Source organism: Falco punctatus, assembly GCF_963210335.1.
Source record: "Falco punctatus genome assembly, chromosome: 1".
NCBI classification, from domain to species: Eukaryota; Metazoa; Chordata; class Aves; order Falconiformes; family Falconidae; genus Falco; species Falco punctatus.
The window spans coordinates 106,904,286-106,924,141 of NC_137580.1; the positions used below are offsets into that span (position 1 = coordinate 106,904,286).

The window sequence follows — 19,856 nt, forward strand, 5'->3', positions numbered from 1 at the left end:
CGCCTTCCCCGCGTCTCCCGCGTGCGGTCACATCCGGTAGGTGAGGTCAGGGCACGGGCCGCCATTTTGGGTGGCAGGGCTGGGCGCGGAGCGGGGCACCGCGGGCGGCGGAGGCCCGCGGTGGGGGGGGGCAGCGAGTGCGGCCTGCGGGCGGGCGGCCCCCATGGCCGGGCAGTTCGACTCCGACGACCGGGCGAGCTGGTACTGGGGGCGGCTGAGCCGGGCCGAGGCGGTGTCGCTGCTGCAGGGGCAGCGCCACGGGACCTTCCTGGTGCGCGATTCGGGCACCATCCCCGGCGACTTCGTGCTCTCGGTGTCCGAGAGTTCCCGCGTCTCGCACTACATCGTCAACAGCCTGGGGCCGGCGGGAGGCCGGCGGGCCGGCGGCGAGGGCCCTGGGGCCCCGGGTGAGTGACCCCCCAGGGCTGGCAGTGCCCCCTCAGCCCCCCGCCGCCCCGGGGAGGGCAGTTGGGGCAGCCGAGTCCCGGCCTGCGCCTTCCCCCGGGCGGCTCCGCTCTCCTCCCGGGCGGAGTTTCAAGTCGTGAAGCTCTTTGTAGCGGAATTAAGTCGTGTTTTGCAGCTGGGGCTACTGGCTGAGCTGAGCCGTGTGTCTGCACCTGCCTTCCAGCGAGCTAATAGCGTAGTTACCCACACACTGGAGCTGAGCGCTTACAGCGGCCCTCCTGGAAGCTCCTACCGCTGTAGCACTCGCCCGTTCCTTTGTTTTCATAAAGCAGTTAACTGCAATTAATAGATATTGCGTGTCATCTCAGCAGGGGGACGGTTCTGTGGAAGTGTCATCGAAAAGTCTGAATTCTGACAAGATAGTTTTGCATTTGAAGACAGGCTGTGAGGCTAAATTTAAAGTCACTAGTGAAAGTACTACATGAGCACTTCTAAGTAGCGGGCAGTCTTCACGAATGGAAAGGCAGTTGTTTTCTCAAATCAGATGTGAAGTTCAGTATTTTCCCCCCGTGAGCTGAAGGGGAAGGTTTGGTTGTATTCCTTGTCAACCTAACATCTAGCATGAAAACGACCTAATTAAGTGTAACGCTTACGGAGCAGAAGACACCGATTGTGTCACAGGGAAAACTGTATCATGAGAAGCAGCATTTCTGCAAGTACAAGTGTAACTAAATGAACGTGAGCCCCCAGCAACGCAGTGTCCTTAGACGTGTAAAAAACATGATACAAAGGCAGCGATATCTCTGCTGGGGGCATTGCTGAAGTTGGTAGCGGAACTGCTCGAGTTTGAATATTAATGTTTGCAGAATGATGTGGGTGTATTGCTAGCATCTCAGATAGGAACAACCGCATGATGATGAAGTGTAGTAGTAAACCGATGTAATAAGAGATGTGGTGAGCTTATTTGGCAGGAAGTAGATAGTATGGGAATTGCTACAGAGACAGTCACTTTCTGATGTAGATATATGGTTGGGAAGGAGCCCTATATTGGGAAGATGCAACAATACTTGTTATGGAAAGGATTTTTCAGTCTCTGCACAGACTGCAGTTGACTAAGAAGGAGATAATCTAAGAAAAAGCTAAACTGTTGCCAGTATGTTTGCACCATTATACAGTAATTTCCCCTGCTCAGGGGAACATTTTGAATTGGCAAATTTGGGAAAGCTTGAAGTCATTGTGTTTATCCCAAGAACCTACTATAGCTGTTGAGCACTTTCAAGGCACAGAAAGTTTGCAAGGCAGAAGTTTAAGGTGGCTGAATTGAGCTGGAAGTAGAAGTCATTACTGCTGTGGGTAGTAAAATGGTTTGCCACAAGATGTGGTGGATTCCCTATTGTTTCATGTCTGTGACGACAGAGGTTTATTGCTGTAGGTTTGGGAGGCTTGGTATGTGAATTGTTGAAATGCATGACTGGTGGTACGTAGAGCAGAATAAGTTACCAGGATGGTTTGTTGTGGAATCCAGCCTCGTAGGATTTTAAAGACAATAGTGATGAAAAAAACTGAAGTATGTGTGGCTGTTACTTCTGGGCAGTTGTTTTCTGGAGAGCGACTCATCTCTGGAAAAGCAGTGTTTTTCATGTTAGTGTGGTGTCACTTTAATACATAGCCATCCTGACTTTTTTATTGTGTTACATTCTTAAGCTCAGTAATGTTTTGTGGCATTCTATGGGCTGGCTTTTGGGTGTTAAAATGTTCTAGAGTTTTGGTGTTCTTTTAAAAAAATCACTAAATACTACTTATGTAATTCTCTTCTGTTTTAAATGTCTGTTTTAGATAAGTAGCTGTGTAGGCTGTTGGCACAGTAGGCTTAGTATATATAAAAAGTATAAATTTGTTTTGGTTGGTCTTTTTTTTTTTTTTAAAATCCCTGGATATTATGAGTACAGGTGATGCATCACTCCTACACCACAGATACATCTGTGCTGAGATATTAGTAGTTTTAAATAAGTCATGCCTCCACACTGATACTGTGCTCTTTTCACACTCAATTCAAAGAAGGTGCTGGGAGTGTTTGTATATTAAATTATATTTGCAGTGTAATTAAGTTCTTCTTTCAGAAAAAAAGTGGGGGCGTGTTCTGCAGTGGGAGGGAGATGGAAACATTGGTAGAAGATTGAAGATGTTTTCACGTTGAATAGGGAAACTAATGTAATAAAATAAGGTAAATGTAAATTGTCATGCTTATTTATTGTGGTCAAGCTAAAACATAAGGAAGAACAACTTAGCTATGTTAATTTTTTGGTATAGGGTGGGGTTTTTAGCAATTGATTGTTTGGTAGATGCCCATTTCTCAATGGGATATCTGAATAAGCCAAATCAGGGTCTTAAGTTATTTTGTTATTTTTGTTAGTCTCAGTGCGTGTGCAATTCATGACTGTTTTAACACTGCTATGTGCAGGGGATACTAGGAACCTAGCTTCAATACAGAATGAATGAAATGAGGAACTTTGGCTTTCCTAATATAAAAAGCCAGTGTCACAAAAACGTGGTACTTTTCTTCCATTTCTAAAGCATAAAATAAACTTGCTTATTGCTAAGTTCACCTTTTACCTGATATGCTGCAATTTCTAACTACTTGTGGGTGATTTTTCAGCATAAGGAAAAAATAATTTAACAAAACGTCTCAAAATAGCTATGTCTGCCTGAAATGTTTCAAGGCTGTTAAAAGAAAATAGGATAAGTCACTGAATTATGGGAAAGAAAAACTGTTTGCAGTGGAGATGGAGATTAACTACTGAATTGGAATTAGGGTATCATTTGTGATGAAATATCACAGTCACGAGCTAAAGAAATCCCAAACAAAACAAAGTATGCATGCAAGCATTAGCATGGTAACGAACAATAGAGGAAATACTTAAATTCATCGTATGTTTGTGATTTGACATAAGAGTCTGGGGTAAAAATGCATATGCACTAAACCAAAATGCCTAAAATATCTAAATAAATATATGCCTTCTATTGAAAGTACAATGTAATAAAGCGAGAAACCTAATATTGTTATAAAATTTATCTCTCTGACGTGGGAAAGTATGGCAGATACAGTGTAGAAAGTGATGTTTGCACTAAGTATGCATTTCAAGAACATGCTGGTTAACCTACGCGTCTAAATCATTTCCATTGCGACTGTACTTCCTGGAGTCGTATAATCTTTACATAATGATATCCATACTCGGCTCTATATGAAATGGCTTTAGATATGTATGACTGGTATTGTTTAATCTGACACTTGGGACTTTTTTTTTTTGTGGTTTGGTTTGTTGTTGGCATGTTTTGGTGTTTTTTTTTTTTTTTCATATTAAGGTCTTAAAATGCAAACTGTTGGAAGCTTGGTAAGTGTATGCATTAGACATCTACTTTTCTGTCATCCTCTGGTTATCTGCAGAAATGACAATGTGTAACTTCTGTAAGAATATTCTCCTGGTGTGCTCAGAGCTCTTGGGAGCCAGTGGATGGGGCTTTACCATTTTTATAGGGCATTCATGGGTACTGATTTGTCTTGCTCAGGCATGAGTAGGGAGGTACTGAGGAACAAGGAAAAAAGGTGTCCCTGTGGGATGGGGGAAACACAGACTGGAATGTGATGCCTTCATAGCGGAGTTTCCATAGGCTCCAGGAGGAAACTGGTTTACATCACTGTGATGTCTTTGAAATGAGAGCCTTGTGTCTTAGTGCCCTGCATGATAAGAACAGCTTTTCCTGCCCAAAACGTGCTTTATAAGTTGGGGGGGGGGGGGGGGGGGGGTAGACTGGTTCTAGAAACAAAAATGAAAACCTTTATTTCTGTGAGGGCTTCCCTGCACTGAAAATGAGAGCTGAGTTGTCTGAAAAAGTGAGAGGTTGCTTTGTGGTTAAACCACCTGCCCACACTGTCACCAAGTGAAATATTAGGTGTTTTATACCTCTAATTCCCCAGTATCTGTACAATATTTGAAATATATATAAGCAGTCTTTTTGAGATTAACCTGAAGCCAACAGAGTGTGAAAGTGTTTTATCAGGAGGGAATGTGCATCATAAACAGATAATTGACAGGGTCCAGATTTGAAACTTTAATTCTGGGACACTTTGGATTTTAACTCTTCCCTCACCTGCCTGAGAGCAGAGGTTTTGCTAGCTGTTCTGATAATGCTGAAATGGATGGAATCAGGTTAACTCCTAGCACAGGTGGAGCTAGGGTGGAATAAGAAAGAAAGATGATACTCAGCCCTTTGTGCTTCTCATTCAAAGGAGTCATCTTACACAGCTGAGTAGTGCTGCTGGTAGAGGTGCAAGCTGAACAGCTATTCTTCCTTGGGCTGTGGAGAGCAGGGGAGAAGAGGAGATAATTTTGTAGTACTCTGGTTGTCCAACTTTAATAGGAAGTGACTTTAAAGTTCCTCCAGTAGCTAGACTTACCTTTACATGCCTTCTCCTCTTCCTGAGAGCCCTCAGAAGATGTGGACAGTGTGCTGCTCAGACCTGTGCCTTCAAGAAATCTGTCCCAGAATCATAAAGGAAAACAGCTCTACTTCTCCAAGAAAACACTTGCCTTGCTGCTGTAACTTTTTCTTGTGGAAGACCTTGCCTTAATTTTTCTGTTGGCCTACAGGTATGAGAAGTGTTGCAGTTCAAACGAGAAGCTGAAGAATTCCTCTGAGCCTGAAATCTGTTAAGTCTTGCCATTTCATTATACCAGGGAGTGATAAAACTTCAAAACCCATAGTGAATAGAATTATTTCCCCACTACATAAGTTAGCGTCGTTCAGCTCATTGCCTTGTAGCTGAACAAGAGTATACACAAAAGCCTTAAACTGATGGAAACTTGCTTGATTTATCATTTGCTTGGTAAGGTGTAGTTGTATTTTTTTCCAACTGTGGCTTTCAGCTATTTCATCCTTTTTATGCCTATTTTAGCTGTATTTAGAAGTCTTTATTTAAATTCTCCAGACTGATCACGTTGCTGCATTTATATTCTTTGGTAATTAATTTGGATTAAGCTTGTAGATTTCTTGTTGCAAAGAGGTTTTCCAGACCTCAGATTTTTGTAGCTGCCTTATGTTTGGTTTTTTTTTAAAAAAAAAAAACAAACGCAAAAGCTCAGAAGTGTGTGTGGTATTCTGGGAGTGTTCTCTTTGTGAAGATAATGCCTCTCCTTTCTGCTGCTTACCTGTTTGTCCCTTCAAGGATTGCATTGATCTTTCTGATCCTGGAATGTGTTCGGAGGCTCTATGTTCTTTCACTTCAATTGTGCAAAACGGGTTTTAGCATATGATTTTCTGGGCTCCAGTACACTGATTGCAGTCAGTCCATCCCCATATGTAAGGTTCCAGTGGACTTTCCTCTTAGAGTCCAACTTCAGTTTTATTCAGGTACATTTGGCAGCTATTTCAGACTGTTATGCATTAATCAAGAGGGTGAACCTGTTCAAAAGAAAAAGTAAAGACACCCAAACCCCCTTGTTCATCCCAGTGATGATTTTGGTGCTGAGATGAATGTTACTGATGAACTGCTCATTTCCTCTGAGTTTTAAGATTTTTCTGTGTATACTTACTTACTTTGCGGGCGATGGAGATCTCAGCCTCCCTACGGAGTCAGTTTATAGCGGGTTTTACAGAGGTAAGTTAGTTTTTTAGGTTCTATATTTACATCATGTGAAATAAGTTCCATGTCAGTGAACTTACTTGAGGTTCAGTCTTCTCTGTATGTCTTCAGAGATCTTGGCTACTCTGGTCCTCTTAAAAGTTTTTATGACTTCCTTCTGATGTGTCTACATAAGCCTTGATCCTTAAAGGTTTACGTCTAAAATAGTAGCAGACAGATATTGTGCTCACATTTCTGTCACGAGGTTTGTCTGAAACTTGATGTCTATACTGCTTGTTCTAAAGCACGGTTTCCCACTTCCAATGCTAGTGGAAGTGCAGCATTCCCAGATAATATTATATGCTTATGTAGTGAAGTTAGACTGTTTTAAAGTGGTGTAGGGATGCTGCCTGTCTAGCCAGAAGTCATCTGTTGAGAGACCACAGAGCTAAGAGCTGCCACAGAGGTAAAATTCCAGGGTTCTTGCTAAGTCTAGAGCTGTAAGTTACATCTCAACAAAAGTTGAGGGGGTTTTGCATCTTTTCATCATTATGCTTTAGGAGAATAAAGTGGAATCTTCTCTTTCCATGCTGAGTTCACATTTCTTATTGATATTTATGATAGCTTCCTTATCTCTTAGTGATGCCCGTTTGTGTTTTGGTTTTTTTTGTAATTTTTTGAGGGTATTGCTTTTGGTTTTTGGCTCACTGCATTTGTACTCATTTCTTTTGAGAGTCTTTCAGGGCTGTTAATGCATGCAAATGTGCATTTTCCAATGACTTAGTTCTGTTTCTTTGAATTTCCTGTAAGCAGCTTCACTGATGTTTATATTCCTTCAGGATATTTCAAAACTCATTTATCGGGTGTTTGTCTATGTTGATCTTACTGAATCTGCCCTTTTCTCTATTGGAACCCCTTTTTGCTCTCTTGAAAGAACTTCTTGTAATGTTAGCTTCCCATGCTGACAGTGCTACTTTGAAGGGGGTTTTGGATCAGTGACAGCTTGAAGATTTCTGCTAGCTTTGTACTCAAGAGCTGAGTCTCGGAACTGTTAGATATTCCCTGCAGAGAAACAGACTTGCAAAGTAAGCATCTCTTTCTTGCTAAAAGAGTTACTCATTAAAGCGTAAATCTTTCCCTCTCCACTGCCCTCCCCCAGCCTTCCACAATTCTTCCCATAACTGATTACACAGTGTATAGTGCATGGTGGAAATAGAACATGCGTATGTTTTTCCCCAGCTGAGCCTGAAGAACATAAAAAGGAAAAAAGTGCAGCGCACAGATTGAAAACTGAAATGCATATCTGAGCTTTGATACTTCTAATGACTTGAATGTGAACATCATCTGTATTTTAATGTATTTGAGGTTTAGATTTGTCAGATGGAGCCTAAACTATAAATATGGCAAAGAAGCTACAAGACTTGAGATTAAAAGACTGAATTATACTGATTATGAAAACATGTTGCTGCTTTGCATAGCATAAAATATACATAGTTTTCTCTAATGGTACCTTTTATCAAAATGAAAAATAACTTCGTTTGCTCACTCATATAAATTGTTTGCTGCTGTGCTAAGCAGTTTTCTGTAGTGTCCATGCCTTTAATCCAAGATACATTACAACATCTAAATAACCACTATTGCAGTGTTGTCCTTTTGAAATAACTTTGAATTGCAAAAGAGAGTTAAAAAAATCACTTCCTTGAAATTGTAGCAAAATTTCATTTGCTTCCTAGATTTAGAGTATAAAACAGCAAACAGGGAATTGTCTCGTACTGAAAATTGTATAGCCTCCTGAGAAACTCGGATGTACTGAGCGATTTTATCTGTTGGGTCCGTATAATGTTCAAGGAAACAAGATATTTGCTGAAATTACTGAATTAGGATAAAGTGCTACACTTTATTTTTTCCTTCGTTGACAAAAATCTTTTAAAATAAAACTCTGTCCTCACAATCGTGATAGTGCTGTCTTTGATGAGAAATACACCGAGGAGCTGAATATGATGAATGTTGATCTAAAGATGAACAAATTCAGTATCAGATTCCTTATCTGTAAACGTATTCATCTTCTCACATGTTTTATTTACAGTTTTAACTGTTGTATGCTCTCTTTGACGTAGTGTCTTCTTCTTTCAGGGTTGAATCCCACAAGATTTCGAATAGGTGACCAAGAGTTTGATTCTTTGCCATCTTTACTGGAATTCTACAAAATACACTATTTGGACACTACAACGTTGATAGAACCAGTTTCCCGATCCAGGCAGAATAGTGGTGTTATCCTCAGGCAGGAGGAAGCTGAGTATGTGCGAGCTCTCTTTGACTTTAATGGAAATGATGAAGAAGATCTTCCATTTAAGAAAGGAGACATACTGAGAATCCGGGATAAACCTGAAGAGCAATGGTGGAACGCAGAAGACAGCGAAGGAAAGAGGGGAATGATACCTGTTCCTTACGTCGAGAAGTATAGACCTTCCTCTGCTTCCGTATCTACTCTGATTGGAGGTAACCAGGATAGTTCCCACCCACAACCACTGGGTGGGCCGGAGCCAGGGCCCTATGCCCAGCCCAGCATCAACACTCCGCTCCCTAACCTTCAGAATGGCCCTATTTTTGCCCGGGTTATCCAGAAGCGAGTCCCTAATGCCTACGACAAGACAGCCTTGGCTTTGGAGGTACATAATGGGCAAACCTTAGAAGGAAGAGATCTGTTCAAGGGATTTCCCTTTCAATCACATTATAGTTTTGCAGGAATAAGAAAGGGAAAAGCAATGTAATACTAATTTACATCATGATTAATAAGTTATGGATAAAGGCGCGCTCTTTTTGACGACTAAGTGACTAGAGTCACTTATAGACTAGAGTTTGATTATTATAGCATGTTTAGGTTACTGAACAAATATCATGTCTTTTGTCAAACATCACTAACATAAGTATGTCCCCATCCATGTTTTCACTTCTGAAGTCTTTATTTTAGAGGGGGGAGGGAGAGGGAGCAGTTTGTAAGTTGTGTGTCTGAACTGGTGTTCATTGTTGCTTGCCTCACCCCAATTTTAAAAGGTGTGCTGGGTTGTTTGTGGTTTGGGTTTCTTGTGTTGTTTCCCCTCCCCGCCCCCCCAGTCTGTCAGCAGTTTAAAAGCAATCAGTGGAAACATTGATAGTCACTTTGAAATGACACAGACTGAGATGATGATGATGGTCACAGTCAGGGTTTTATTGTAACATCTTGACCTCAAGCAGCTTGCTTTCTTCCTGCTTCACAAACTAAAACCTGTACAATTCATTGGGGAGGTCTCATGTAAAGCAGTGATTGACAGGGTATGATTTGTAATAAAGTAGTGAGTTTCCCTAAGGTTGCTTCGCTTCCTGATACAATCAAGTCCGTGCTCTTTTTGATATTTTTGTTTTTCCCTTCTTAAAGGAGACTGGAGCACTCTACTTCTACACATCAGATAGTTATCCCCCAAATTACACTTCAGGAAATTGAGACTAAGGTATTCTCAGTGGCAGACCTTTGCCTTAGGATGATATGTAAATTGTATCCTTTAATCTAGGCTTTCTTTGAGCTAAAGGCTCTGGAATTTCCTGATACCTAATTGACTTCCTGTTTATATAACATTTTAAGTACTTGGGAAAAAACAGTTTCTACGCTGAGTCAGAGCATCTCCTCTTCACTCTCAAATACTTTGTTTAATTGTGCATAGCACAGAAAGCACTTCAGTACTTCAGTGATGCGGCAAATACAGGTATGTGTCTTTAGGACAGAATTTGCAAATGCAGCACATTCTACAGATCTAGTAATTGACGTACGACCTGGGAGATGTGAAATTTTTTCCCACTGTAGGTAAAAATTTGTCTAGAGAAGCAATGTAAATGTGCTCTGAGTTACTGTGTGTTCTGTTATATTTTTGAAGTAAAGGAGAGCCAGGATCCAGAATGTAAATTTTTGGGTTGAGAAGCATGTATGGAAATTTTATGCCATCTCAGCAGATTTGGGGGAAACTTGAAGACTTTTAATCTTCAGACTTTCATACCACCTAGAATACTGTCTTTCCCTCTTTTTCTCACTCTCTCTACCCAGTCACCTCCTGGAGCTTGGAAATATTCCTGAATGCTGTTGTGGACTGTTGCAATTACCAGATACTAGATTTTCTTTGAGCCACTGGATGTTATCTTGTGCCACATTTATCAAAACCTTTTGGTTTTCTTTCTGGATTATTTTTTTTAAGCTTTTATTCTCTTAAGCTTACCTTTACATTTTACTTAAAGCAGAATCCCACAACACCGTCCAACTCACAGTTTGGTAGCATGGAGTGAAATAGCATGAGAAAATACTGATAATCCAGGCCATCATAAGCAACTTTTGAGTGAAAGCAAAAGCCTTTAAATGCTAAGGAACAGCTTGTGAGTGCCCTGGCTGATGTTATGTTAGTTCAGTCCTCTTCATTAAAAGTCACATGAGCTGTCAAGTATGCTGTGCTTTAGAAAGCGTAGTTTCATGGAGAATATCTCTTCTGAGCTGGCTTGCACCACTAGTGTCTGTTACTAATACGGTAATAGGCTAGATAGCTGAAGTGTTTGGGAGGGGGGAACTGAGGAATGTGTACGCTCAGCTCGTCAGTGTTGGGATGTAAGATTTATAGTGCCTTTCTACCTTTATATTAGAACAGTGGCCTTTGTAGGCCTTGTAAAATTATTTAAATACTTCCTAGCAGACACGTTGAACCTCTTGGTTAGGATGATATATTCTTGTATTGCCACAGCTCTACATTTTAAGAAGTGCAATGACAGTGGTAGCTCTTCATTCTGTACCTAGTTCTGGGAAATCTTAGTTTTAAAATGTGGGCTGTTTGTCACTGCTTCTAATAGGTCTTCCTAGCTTCTTTGCAGCTTTTATCATTTCAAATCACAATGTTACTGAGTTGCTTTCAATGTCTGTACAGGAAAAAGTTGCAATATGCACTTCACTTTCTCTGAGTTTTTCTTCATCCTGTCTATCAAAGTACTGTTTCTTGTTGTCTCTTTTTTTTTCACATTCCCTTTCACTTCATGGTGTTCCTTCTCTGTTTATTTAGAGATCTCTTTCTTAGATAACTTAGTAGAAAGCATTATGCAAATCTTAACAGTCCGTTTTTGCCCAGACCTCTTAATAACCGTAAATGTAGAAAGCGGGATTCTTTCCAAATGAAAACTCTTATCCTTAAATCTGGCAGTATTCACAGGTGGGGGTGGATCCCACTGTTTCTCTTAGGAAAGTAGATTCTTAACACCAAATATTTTTGGCCCAAAGTGCAAACAGACTATCTGTACAGGTCTGTTATTTTAAAACTGACGTGGTTTTGAGGAGCTAAAGGAAGGAGGATCAGAACAAATTATGATCTAATAAAGGCTGCGCTGTATTATTGGAAAAAAAGATTCAGCAAAAGATAACTTTTATTTTGCTCGTAACTGGACTTGTTCAAGTTGTCAGTCTATATTAAGAGAGGAGGAAAAGGGAAGATCTTTGTGGTGAATGACTCTGAGATCGATCGATTTTTTTTTTTTTTTTTTTTTCTTCTTTGTAACAGTAGCAGAACTCTGCCATCTTGACCTTACCAAAGAGGAGTACTTGGAATAAAACCACAGCATACAGAAGTCTTCACATGAACCTTCAGTTTTGCTTTGAAGCGTATGGGATATATTTAGTTTTAAAACTTCTGATGAAGACTGAGACAAATCTGGCTTTGTAGCAGGGTACAGTGTTGTTCTTGAGGTGCTGTGCTTGGTGGGATGATGCACAACAGACTAATGATTCCGCAAGTCAGTGTTAAAAGTGAGGAGAATCAGAGAGGACATCCACATCTGGTCTAAATATCTTAAAATCCCAGCACTTGTAATAATGCGTAATATTTTTTAAAAGGTTCTTTGTTTTGTCTTCAGGAGGGTGGTTGAACTATAGATTAATATGCAGAGTTTCAAACCAGATCTAGAGATATCCAAGTTATTAAGGAACTAATGGAGCCATTTTATTAAGCATTTGTGAAATCACCCATGCTTGCTTAAGTCAGTCCCGCTTTGATAGGTATAAAGATACATATATATGAAATGAGAAGATATGTAGGAATTAAATGTGAATGAAGGATTGTGTCAGTGTGTACTAAATTACATTACTGTAATGGTTAAAAAGGACCATTTAAACTTAGAAGTCTTTCCTCTCTTAACAATTCTTGAAATGCAAGTTTTGAATGTAGCTTCTTATATTAAGGAGAATTCATATAATGGGTGTCCCTTTGCTGCAATGACCCTGAAACACTCCCAAAAACCAAACAGCTACAGGATGTTTCTAGAGTGAGGGAGTGTCACAAGCACCCCATAGTCTAACTCGCTATAATGGCACTGTTGAACCCACCTTTTGCAGGTGAGTTTGTTGAAAGGCATCCAAAATAAACTCTGTATGAACATAAAGTAGCATGTGATATTCAGTAACAGCAGAGGCCAGCAGTCTTAAGAAAAATGTCTTACAGACAGCAAACTCAAGTGCAACTTGTGCTTTTTCTTTCCTAGTGGGTTGGAGGTTGTATACTTTTCTGTTGAAGGTTGATTAGGATGATACCCAGGTCTGAAGCAATTTAAAGTTATCTAGGATAGTGTTCTTGTAACGGTTGTGAATAGGAAATAAGATTTTCTGCTTCTCGTATTGTTATATTTAATCTTATCCTTGTTAAATTATAGCTGATACATTGTTTTGATCAACAGAGTAATTGTATTCATACAACTCCCCAGTGATTATTAGCAGTAGCAAAATTATACATACTGGATGATTAAATTCCTAAAGAGGTGAAACTAGCATTCAGTAGTCAAGGAAGGCTTCTTTTTTGCCTGTAGCAAATACATAAGAGGATTTTCTTCAAAATATGCTTCATTAAAATGTCTATACTAATGACTACAAAAGGAAAAAAAAAAAGACAGCAAAAGTCCCAGGTGTGCCTCTCATTACCAGATCAGTAATCATCAGAGGTATGGGAAGTTTAATTAAATGTCCATGTAGTAGTTTGAATTTATGAACTGTTAAAAGCTGTTCTGACAAAAGATTGCAAGTGAGTAAAACCTGTAAAGTTAATGGAGATTGGTAACATCTTAAATTGTTTTCCTTGTTCTTCATTCACTGCTTGGAAAGTGAGAATAATGAGATTCTGTTTTGGATGAATTTGGAACACAGTGATGAGCATCAGTGTAAAATAGTAACTGCATATTCAGTGATTCTTTGGATGAAATGCAGTAAGGCTTGTGGCCAGGCCTTGAGAGTTTATTTACAGTATTAGTGAAAGAAAATAGAGTATATCTGTCCCAAAGCATTTTCCGTCTGTGACCCAGGAAGAATTCTGAAAACTGTTTTATGTTACTTGAAAGTAAGATTATTGGTAAAATTCTACAGAGAGGTAGAAATGGGTAGACAGCTTTTCAATGTTGCATTTATTAACTCCCCAGTGACTGTCTTTACAATGTAAATTGTGCTTTCCTAGGTTGAATAAGTGCTACTTTAATTAAAGTACCCTTCAAGATTAAACAGAATTGGGGACTGATTAGACCTAGACCTGTGGCCCTGACTTGAACTATGTGATTGCACAGCCTTGGGAAAGTGACTGCTGTACAGTTTTTGGTACTGCTGTACCTTTATCAAAGGGAGATGATGCCTTTAGAATTGGTTATGTGAATATTAGGTTGGAGATAAGAATGGGATGTATTAGTGTGTGTTCATTTAGTGTAGCACATTAGAACTGGATAATTTTAAACTACAGCATGTTTCATGAGTCCATTTTTCTAGCCAAATAATTTGAGTATAGGAGGGAGAGGACATCAATTATTTTTACTGTACCCATGGAATTTATTTATGTCAGAAATCCATGGTGGGCAAGACTGAAATATCTGGCCTAGTAGTGGCTAGTTGTGGATGCTCAGAGTAAGAACAGAGCAGCCTTAGGTACCGCTACTTCTTCCCTCACATACTCTTCCAGATTTTATACTCTGTGGCGCTATATATATATATATATATATATGTAGCCCCCACTTACCCAGAACTTTTTCAATACTACCTGAAAAGAACTTAGTGGAATTTCAAAATCAGGGAGCCATTTAGCTTGCAGATTCGCATTCGCTTTGTCCACCTGCAGGTCTTGCCTCCCTGAAAGAGGCGATGAATGGAGTACCAGCAGAACACAAGCTTTTGTTAGTTCAGTGAGAGGCATTTCTTATGATGGCAGCTGATGTGAAGTCCCAAATGTGCTCTGAAAGATTGGTATATAGATACTGGATTGCAGGCTCCTCGATTTTGGTAGTTCTCACCTAGTCTGGGTACGCTTCTTTCTGTACTTTCTTCAGGAGTGAATAACATTCGGTGGTAGGCTGGTGTATCAAAACCAGGACTAAAACTACTTTTTATAGAAGTGTATCTGGTACACGTGGGTGGTGTGACACCAAAGGGGAGGGGTAGTAGCTCCTTATGAATTTTCCTTTTTTTTCTTCCCCTGCAGGTCGGTGAGACGGTAAAGGTCACAAAGATTAACGTGAGTGGTCAGTGGGAAGGAGAATGTAATGGCAGACGTGGGCACTTTCCATTCACACATGTCCGCCTGCTCGATCAACAGAATCCTGACGAGGACTTCAGCTGAGTGTGGCTCAACAGTTGCGCTTACAGATGGGAACAATCTCAACTTGTTTTTATTGCAGATGCCATCAAGACTTACGTTCTGACAGATGTTGAAAGCGGTATTGCTTGTATAAGCATTCTGATAACCTGCAAACCCCTGGGACTGAACACCACCATTCCTTAATCAAGGGTCATGTAATTCAGGGTACGACAGTAGATAACTTGTGTGTCAAGGGGCAGAACTAGTACATGATTATAGGTTGTAATGCCTGCTTATGTCCATGTGCATAGCAGACTGGACCTTGCCAGCAGCAGCAGTTGGAGAAAGCAGTAACGTAGATGTTAAGATAACATTTATAGCTCTCTCCGGTTCTATTGCTTATGTTGCTTCTTCCTCAGGCAATGAACATCAACCTTAGACAATTCAATATATAGTTAGAAATTTCACAAATTTATCCTGGAGCTTTCTCCATACATTGTTTTTTTTCCCATCCGGAATTCTCTGTCCTGGAAAGGCTATGTAGTACTTTGCATGGTCAGTTAACTCTGCACAGTACAGATTTATGTAGAGCCCGTTGGGGACAGCCTTATGATTTACAGATGCTTACCATTTTAGTGGTAAATGACAGATCAAATCAACTTCAGAATTCTAGAAGTTTGTGGACACTAGATTGATTTTTTTTGTTTGTTTCAGTACCGTTTATTCCTTCAGTACTGTTGATGCTTCAAATGTAGCAGCTGATTTTAAATTAAAATGTCTATTAACACACCAATATCTCCTTTTATTCACAAATATAAGGCTTATGGAAGTGTAAACATCCATATTGGTGCTGAAAAATACGTGCGTAGCACTTTAATGCATAGCTTTAAAGCAGTGTTTGATTCACTAAATATACTAAAATATTGACACTGCTTTCCAATAAAATTAAATTATATAGGGCCAGTTAATTTTTCTAGAATTCTTCAATGCTCCTATTGTACAATACTCTTAAAGTACAAATCAGTGTCAAACATGGTGAACTGACAAACCAAATATTACTTCTATTTTAAAGTTATTCTGGGGACTCTTCTGGTTTAATTCCCATCTGTAAAATATTTGATAGTGATTTCATGAGGATTTTATTTTTAATAAACTAATGGAAAATATTTGTGTGCTTCTGGAATGATTCTCAAAAGGCATACTAGAGTAAATATGGCTTCCTAGGGCATAATGAAAGCCAGTGCATTGAATAGGTGGTATTATGCACTGCTTGGTTTTTTTCGTGGTTGTTTTTTTTTTTTTTTAGTCTGCTCTTCTAATTATCTGGTTTTCGCTAACATAAATCAGAATGGATTCAGTAAGTTTTGTAAACTGAAATTAAACACTGAAGTAACTATCCCTTGCCTGTACCCTGGATTGTTTTCCAAGCACAGCGCTCTAGTGACCAAACTTAAGCAAACAGATTTTGTAACTTTGACTACAGTGTAATCCATACAGAACAGTTTTTCTGAAGGGTATCAAACTGAAAGTGTTAATTTTGGTTGATACAAACCGTGTGACTAGAATGGCTCATTGGTTGTAAATGCTGCGAGGGCTAGTTCCCACTGCAAAGGCTATTGCTGCAAGGCACCGACCCGTACAACAGAATACTGGTAACACTTTACCTCAGAACTGTGTAACATGCTGGAAATTATATTTCTGTTATATTTAAGTACTAGTTGTTTTACTTCAAAACTAACCCATCAGCAAGTCTGACTAATTTTCAGGTAATGGGCACTCATTAATTCTGTAGACTAACGCCAATGTACATTAATCATACTTTTCCATCGCCAGTCTCATAAGCACTACTGAAGATTATTAGAAAACTGACAGTTGTGACAGTGGTGTAAGAAGAATGGTAACAAAAGAATCGCAGTACTATTCTAGCTTGGGTTGCTACTCTGGTTAGGGTAATATGCCAGTGATTGTGGGATTTCTTCTAGCTTAGTAGGAAACTGAGGAAAAAAAATTGAGAAACTAACCCTAGGTTCTGTAACATTGGTTTCTTTAAGGGTAATTTGTATTTTTCCTCTGACCTTGATATGTACTATGACTTTTTTTTGAATAGCTGCACTCTAAATAAAAGACTTAATACTGAGTTTATCAGTTGCCCATCCCATATATGCTTGTATTTTTCTTCAGGTGTTGCAAAAGAAACGTAATGAACTGTGTGTTCTTAGAGTAGCAGTTTGTTCTGAAGTATTTTTTCCAATTGCAGTTAAAGAAAGCCCATATGTTTGTACCTCTCCGGTGATTATTTTAAGATACCAAAAGAACATTTTTCTGAAAGTTTTGTTATGCAAATCTTGCCTTTTTAATATGAAAAACATAAATTGAATTAACTAGCAAATACCCTGCAAACTTTGTAGATGTGTTTTCGTTAAGACTGTATAAATTGTGATATTTGTACACTTTGAAAGAGCAAAAAAAAGAAACTAGGAGTCTTAATAGCTGCTGTTGCACTAGAATCCTAAGTTCTTGTCAAGCAGTTTTTTGTAGTCAACTGATACATTACTGCAACTGTTTTCCACTATTCAGTTCTAAGCCGAAATGTGATTTTGTTTCATAGGTGATAGAAATGAGTATGTTTGCATTTGGATGAAATAGACATTTCAACTTATCAAGCTCTTAAAGGAAAATAGGTAGAACATAATATGTTCATAGATTAAATCCTTTTGTGGCCTTTTGTTTATCCTCTTCTATTTGTTCCCTCCCTTCTCCCTGATGCGTGCAAAAAAAATCATTGCGAAGAATGTTGGTCACAATCTTTTGTCTCTACTTGGCTGTGTTTTTGGTCTTGTGCATAGGCAGGTGTTAGAACTAGAATAATCATTTCTAGAAATACACCGTGAAAGCAGAATGCTTAATTACACTGTGTTCTTCTGGTGCATTTACACATTATATCACACTAAAAAGTACAACTGGCTGCTATGGTTTTTTAATATATATTTCATTTTGGTAAACCCCAGCCTTTTTACTAATATTTGACCTGGTTAAATCTTGTTAATCTGTTTGAATTGTATTTGTTAATAATGCAAATATTTCTAATCATCTTAAGAGTAAAACACTTTGGTTTTGTTAATGGTTTTGGGGAAGGATTCTAACCAAACCAGTTTCAAGAGAAATATGAACATGTGCCATTGTATTATAACACTATCCACTTTCTTGACAGTTAAAGTCTTTTTTTTTTATTTTTTTTGTAGCATGTAATGTATATGTTCATAGTACGTGAAGTAAATAAAAGTATAGCCAAAACTTTGACCTGGTGTCATTTTCAATCGGATGTCATTGGGATCCTTGCATTTAGTAATCTAACAATAAAGCTGTGGGTATGGCCATTTTTAATTGCCCATACTTACATGAAACCAATTAAATGTAACACCTGTAGAAGTAAGATTAACCAAGGTAACTAAAATAACTTACCAACCAGTAAAATACGCCTTTTTTGAAACAAGGTGGCTTTCTGTAAGCAAATTAGTTGCTTGAGTCAAGGGTACGTGGAGGGAAAAAAGTGTACTCACGCTGCAAAAAAGAACTTGGGAGGAACGTTAAGATGAGATTTTGTATCTGTTATCATACTTCAGGTGTACCTGAAAATAATCTGGGGATTCTTTGGATGGTGTGCGTCTGTTTGGAAAGAGAAAAAGCTGTTTGTTCATTTTTAGAGTTGCTGGTAAAAACATAAATTAGGCATGCAAATTAATACCAGCAAGTATCTCATACAGGAGTCTACTAATGGCTCAGAAGGACTTCTTCGTAAGTGTAATAGTGGGAGAACACTTAAAATGAAAGGATGAGATGTGCAGTGTCTGTTGTCAAGGGATGAAGCACAGGAAATGCCTATATCCCATGTGGGAGAACGTTTGCACCATGAATCTGCATTAGACCTACTTTGCCATTATAATCCTTAAAAACTGCAAGGAGACAGTGGCCCCTAGGCCCCTAAGGGTAAGAATCTTGGCAGCAGTACTGTATCTAAAGCTAGACTGTTTAATTTGGGGTGTACACCAAAGAACAGTGCTAGCTCCACACCAGTGGGTTTCTTAGCTCAGCGGGGTGTGCTATAGGTAACTGGATCAAAACCTTAAGGCATCCAAAATCCCTCAAAACATTTGGCTGCCTGGAGATGCTCCCTAGTTCCACAGGCTCTTGCTGGATGGAAAAGGCCATGTTGTACATTCCCAGTTAAAACATTACTTCACTGTCCGTTGTTTCTAGAAGTATACAAGGACCAGTAGATGTTAGTACTGGCATAACAGTTTTCCTTGTTGGTAAGGGCAAGGATGGCATTTGTTTTCCTAGTCACTCCATTACAGTGATGGCTCATATTTTAGTTGATAGGTATTCAGTTGGCTGGATTCTGTAGATTAACTTTCTTGGTCAATACTGTTTTCGTGGAGTCTTCAAGTGGGATGTTCCTTGTTAAATGAGTGACTGCATTTAAGCTCCCTAAGATGCCAGCTAAGTTTTCCTGTTATGTCTCCACAAAAAGATTATTCTATCATCTTCAGATGGAAAAGATTAAATTTTCATAGGTAAAAGTACTGCCCCGGCTTTGCTCCAGCAGAGCTGCAATCCAAGAGTGCCTTTTAATGAGATTACCTGAGATAGTTTTTAAGAGCTCACTACAGCCAAAAGGAAGAGGTTCTATACATCTTTCCATGCTGCCCTGATAGCCATGCCCTCTTGCTCCTTAACCTCAGACTGGTATTTACAGAACTTCTCTGTGAGCTGCTGGAGCACAGGGCTCATGCACAAACCCACTGCCCCTCCTTTTCTTTCCCCCTCCTTCCAACAATGGTTTTCAGCAGCAGTAGTGGTTGAATCAACGCATGTAAAAGTTGAGGGTGCAAGGGGCAAGCAAGGATTGCATCATCAAATTATGCTGTGGGTTACTTCTGTGCATTAGACTGTTTATTCCTCATGCTTTGCCAAATCCCCGACCAATTTCCAAATATTTGCATGCCATCTGTAACAAGTGCATTCAAAAATATTTGAAGTATTTAGACAAGACGTTATAATTCAGCAAGCATATCAAGCATGCATCTCACTTTTGGCAAATAAGTATGCTTAAAGTGGCCTGGCTTATTTATATTATTGAGCTCTCTACAATTCGAGTACCTGCTGAACATGAGGATCACAGAAAAGTTCATAAATCAATGCAAATCTAATTTACTGTGCACAGCTTCCAT

The 19,856-nt window shown here is 39.3% G+C and overlaps 2 protein-coding genes across 17 annotated transcripts in view; one reads left to right on the plus strand and one right to left on the minus strand.

Annotated features, from left to right (window-relative positions):
* Nucleotides 1-19,856, minus strand: part of MYO1C (myosin IC) — a 131,403-nt gene that overhangs the window by 26,661 nt on the left and 84,886 nt on the right. The gene's annotated exons all lie outside the window — the stretch shown is intronic.
* Nucleotides 52-17,925, plus strand: CRK (CRK proto-oncogene, adaptor protein). Of its 13 annotated transcripts, none has more exons than XR_013925794.1 (4): nt 52-407; nt 8,159-8,524; nt 11,587-11,687; nt 14,530-14,669. XR_013925794.1 is itself a non-coding variant. In XM_080374128.1 (4 exons), exons 1-4 carry the CDS (start codon nt 164-166, stop codon nt 14,543-14,545), a joined length of 894 nt encoding a protein of 297 aa, XP_080230254.1. In that variant the 5' UTR covers nt 52-163; the 3' UTR covers nt 14,546-17,925. The 13 variants fall into 13 exon arrangements, 8 of the variants coding, with proteins under 8 accessions (XP_080230254.1, XP_080230251.1, XP_080230252.1 ...); XR_013925795.1 differs by having other exon boundaries at nt 11,587-11,752; nt 14,530-14,668; XR_013925796.1 differs by having other exon boundaries at nt 8,159-8,694; nt 11,590-12,416; nt 14,530-14,650.

Coding starts and splice junctions, on each gene's coding strand:
- CRK (XM_080374125.1), top strand. CDS start 164: ATGGCCGGGCAGTTCGACTCCGACGACCGGGCGAGCTGGTACTGGGGG. Junction 408..8,158: donor CGAGGGCCCTGGGGCCCCGG/GTGAGTGACCCC, acceptor TTCTTCTTTCAG/GGTTGAATCCCACAAGATTT. Junction 8,695..11,589: donor AGACAGCCTTGGCTTTGGAG/GTACATAATGGG, acceptor TTGTAACAGTAG/CAGAACTCTGCCATCTTGAC.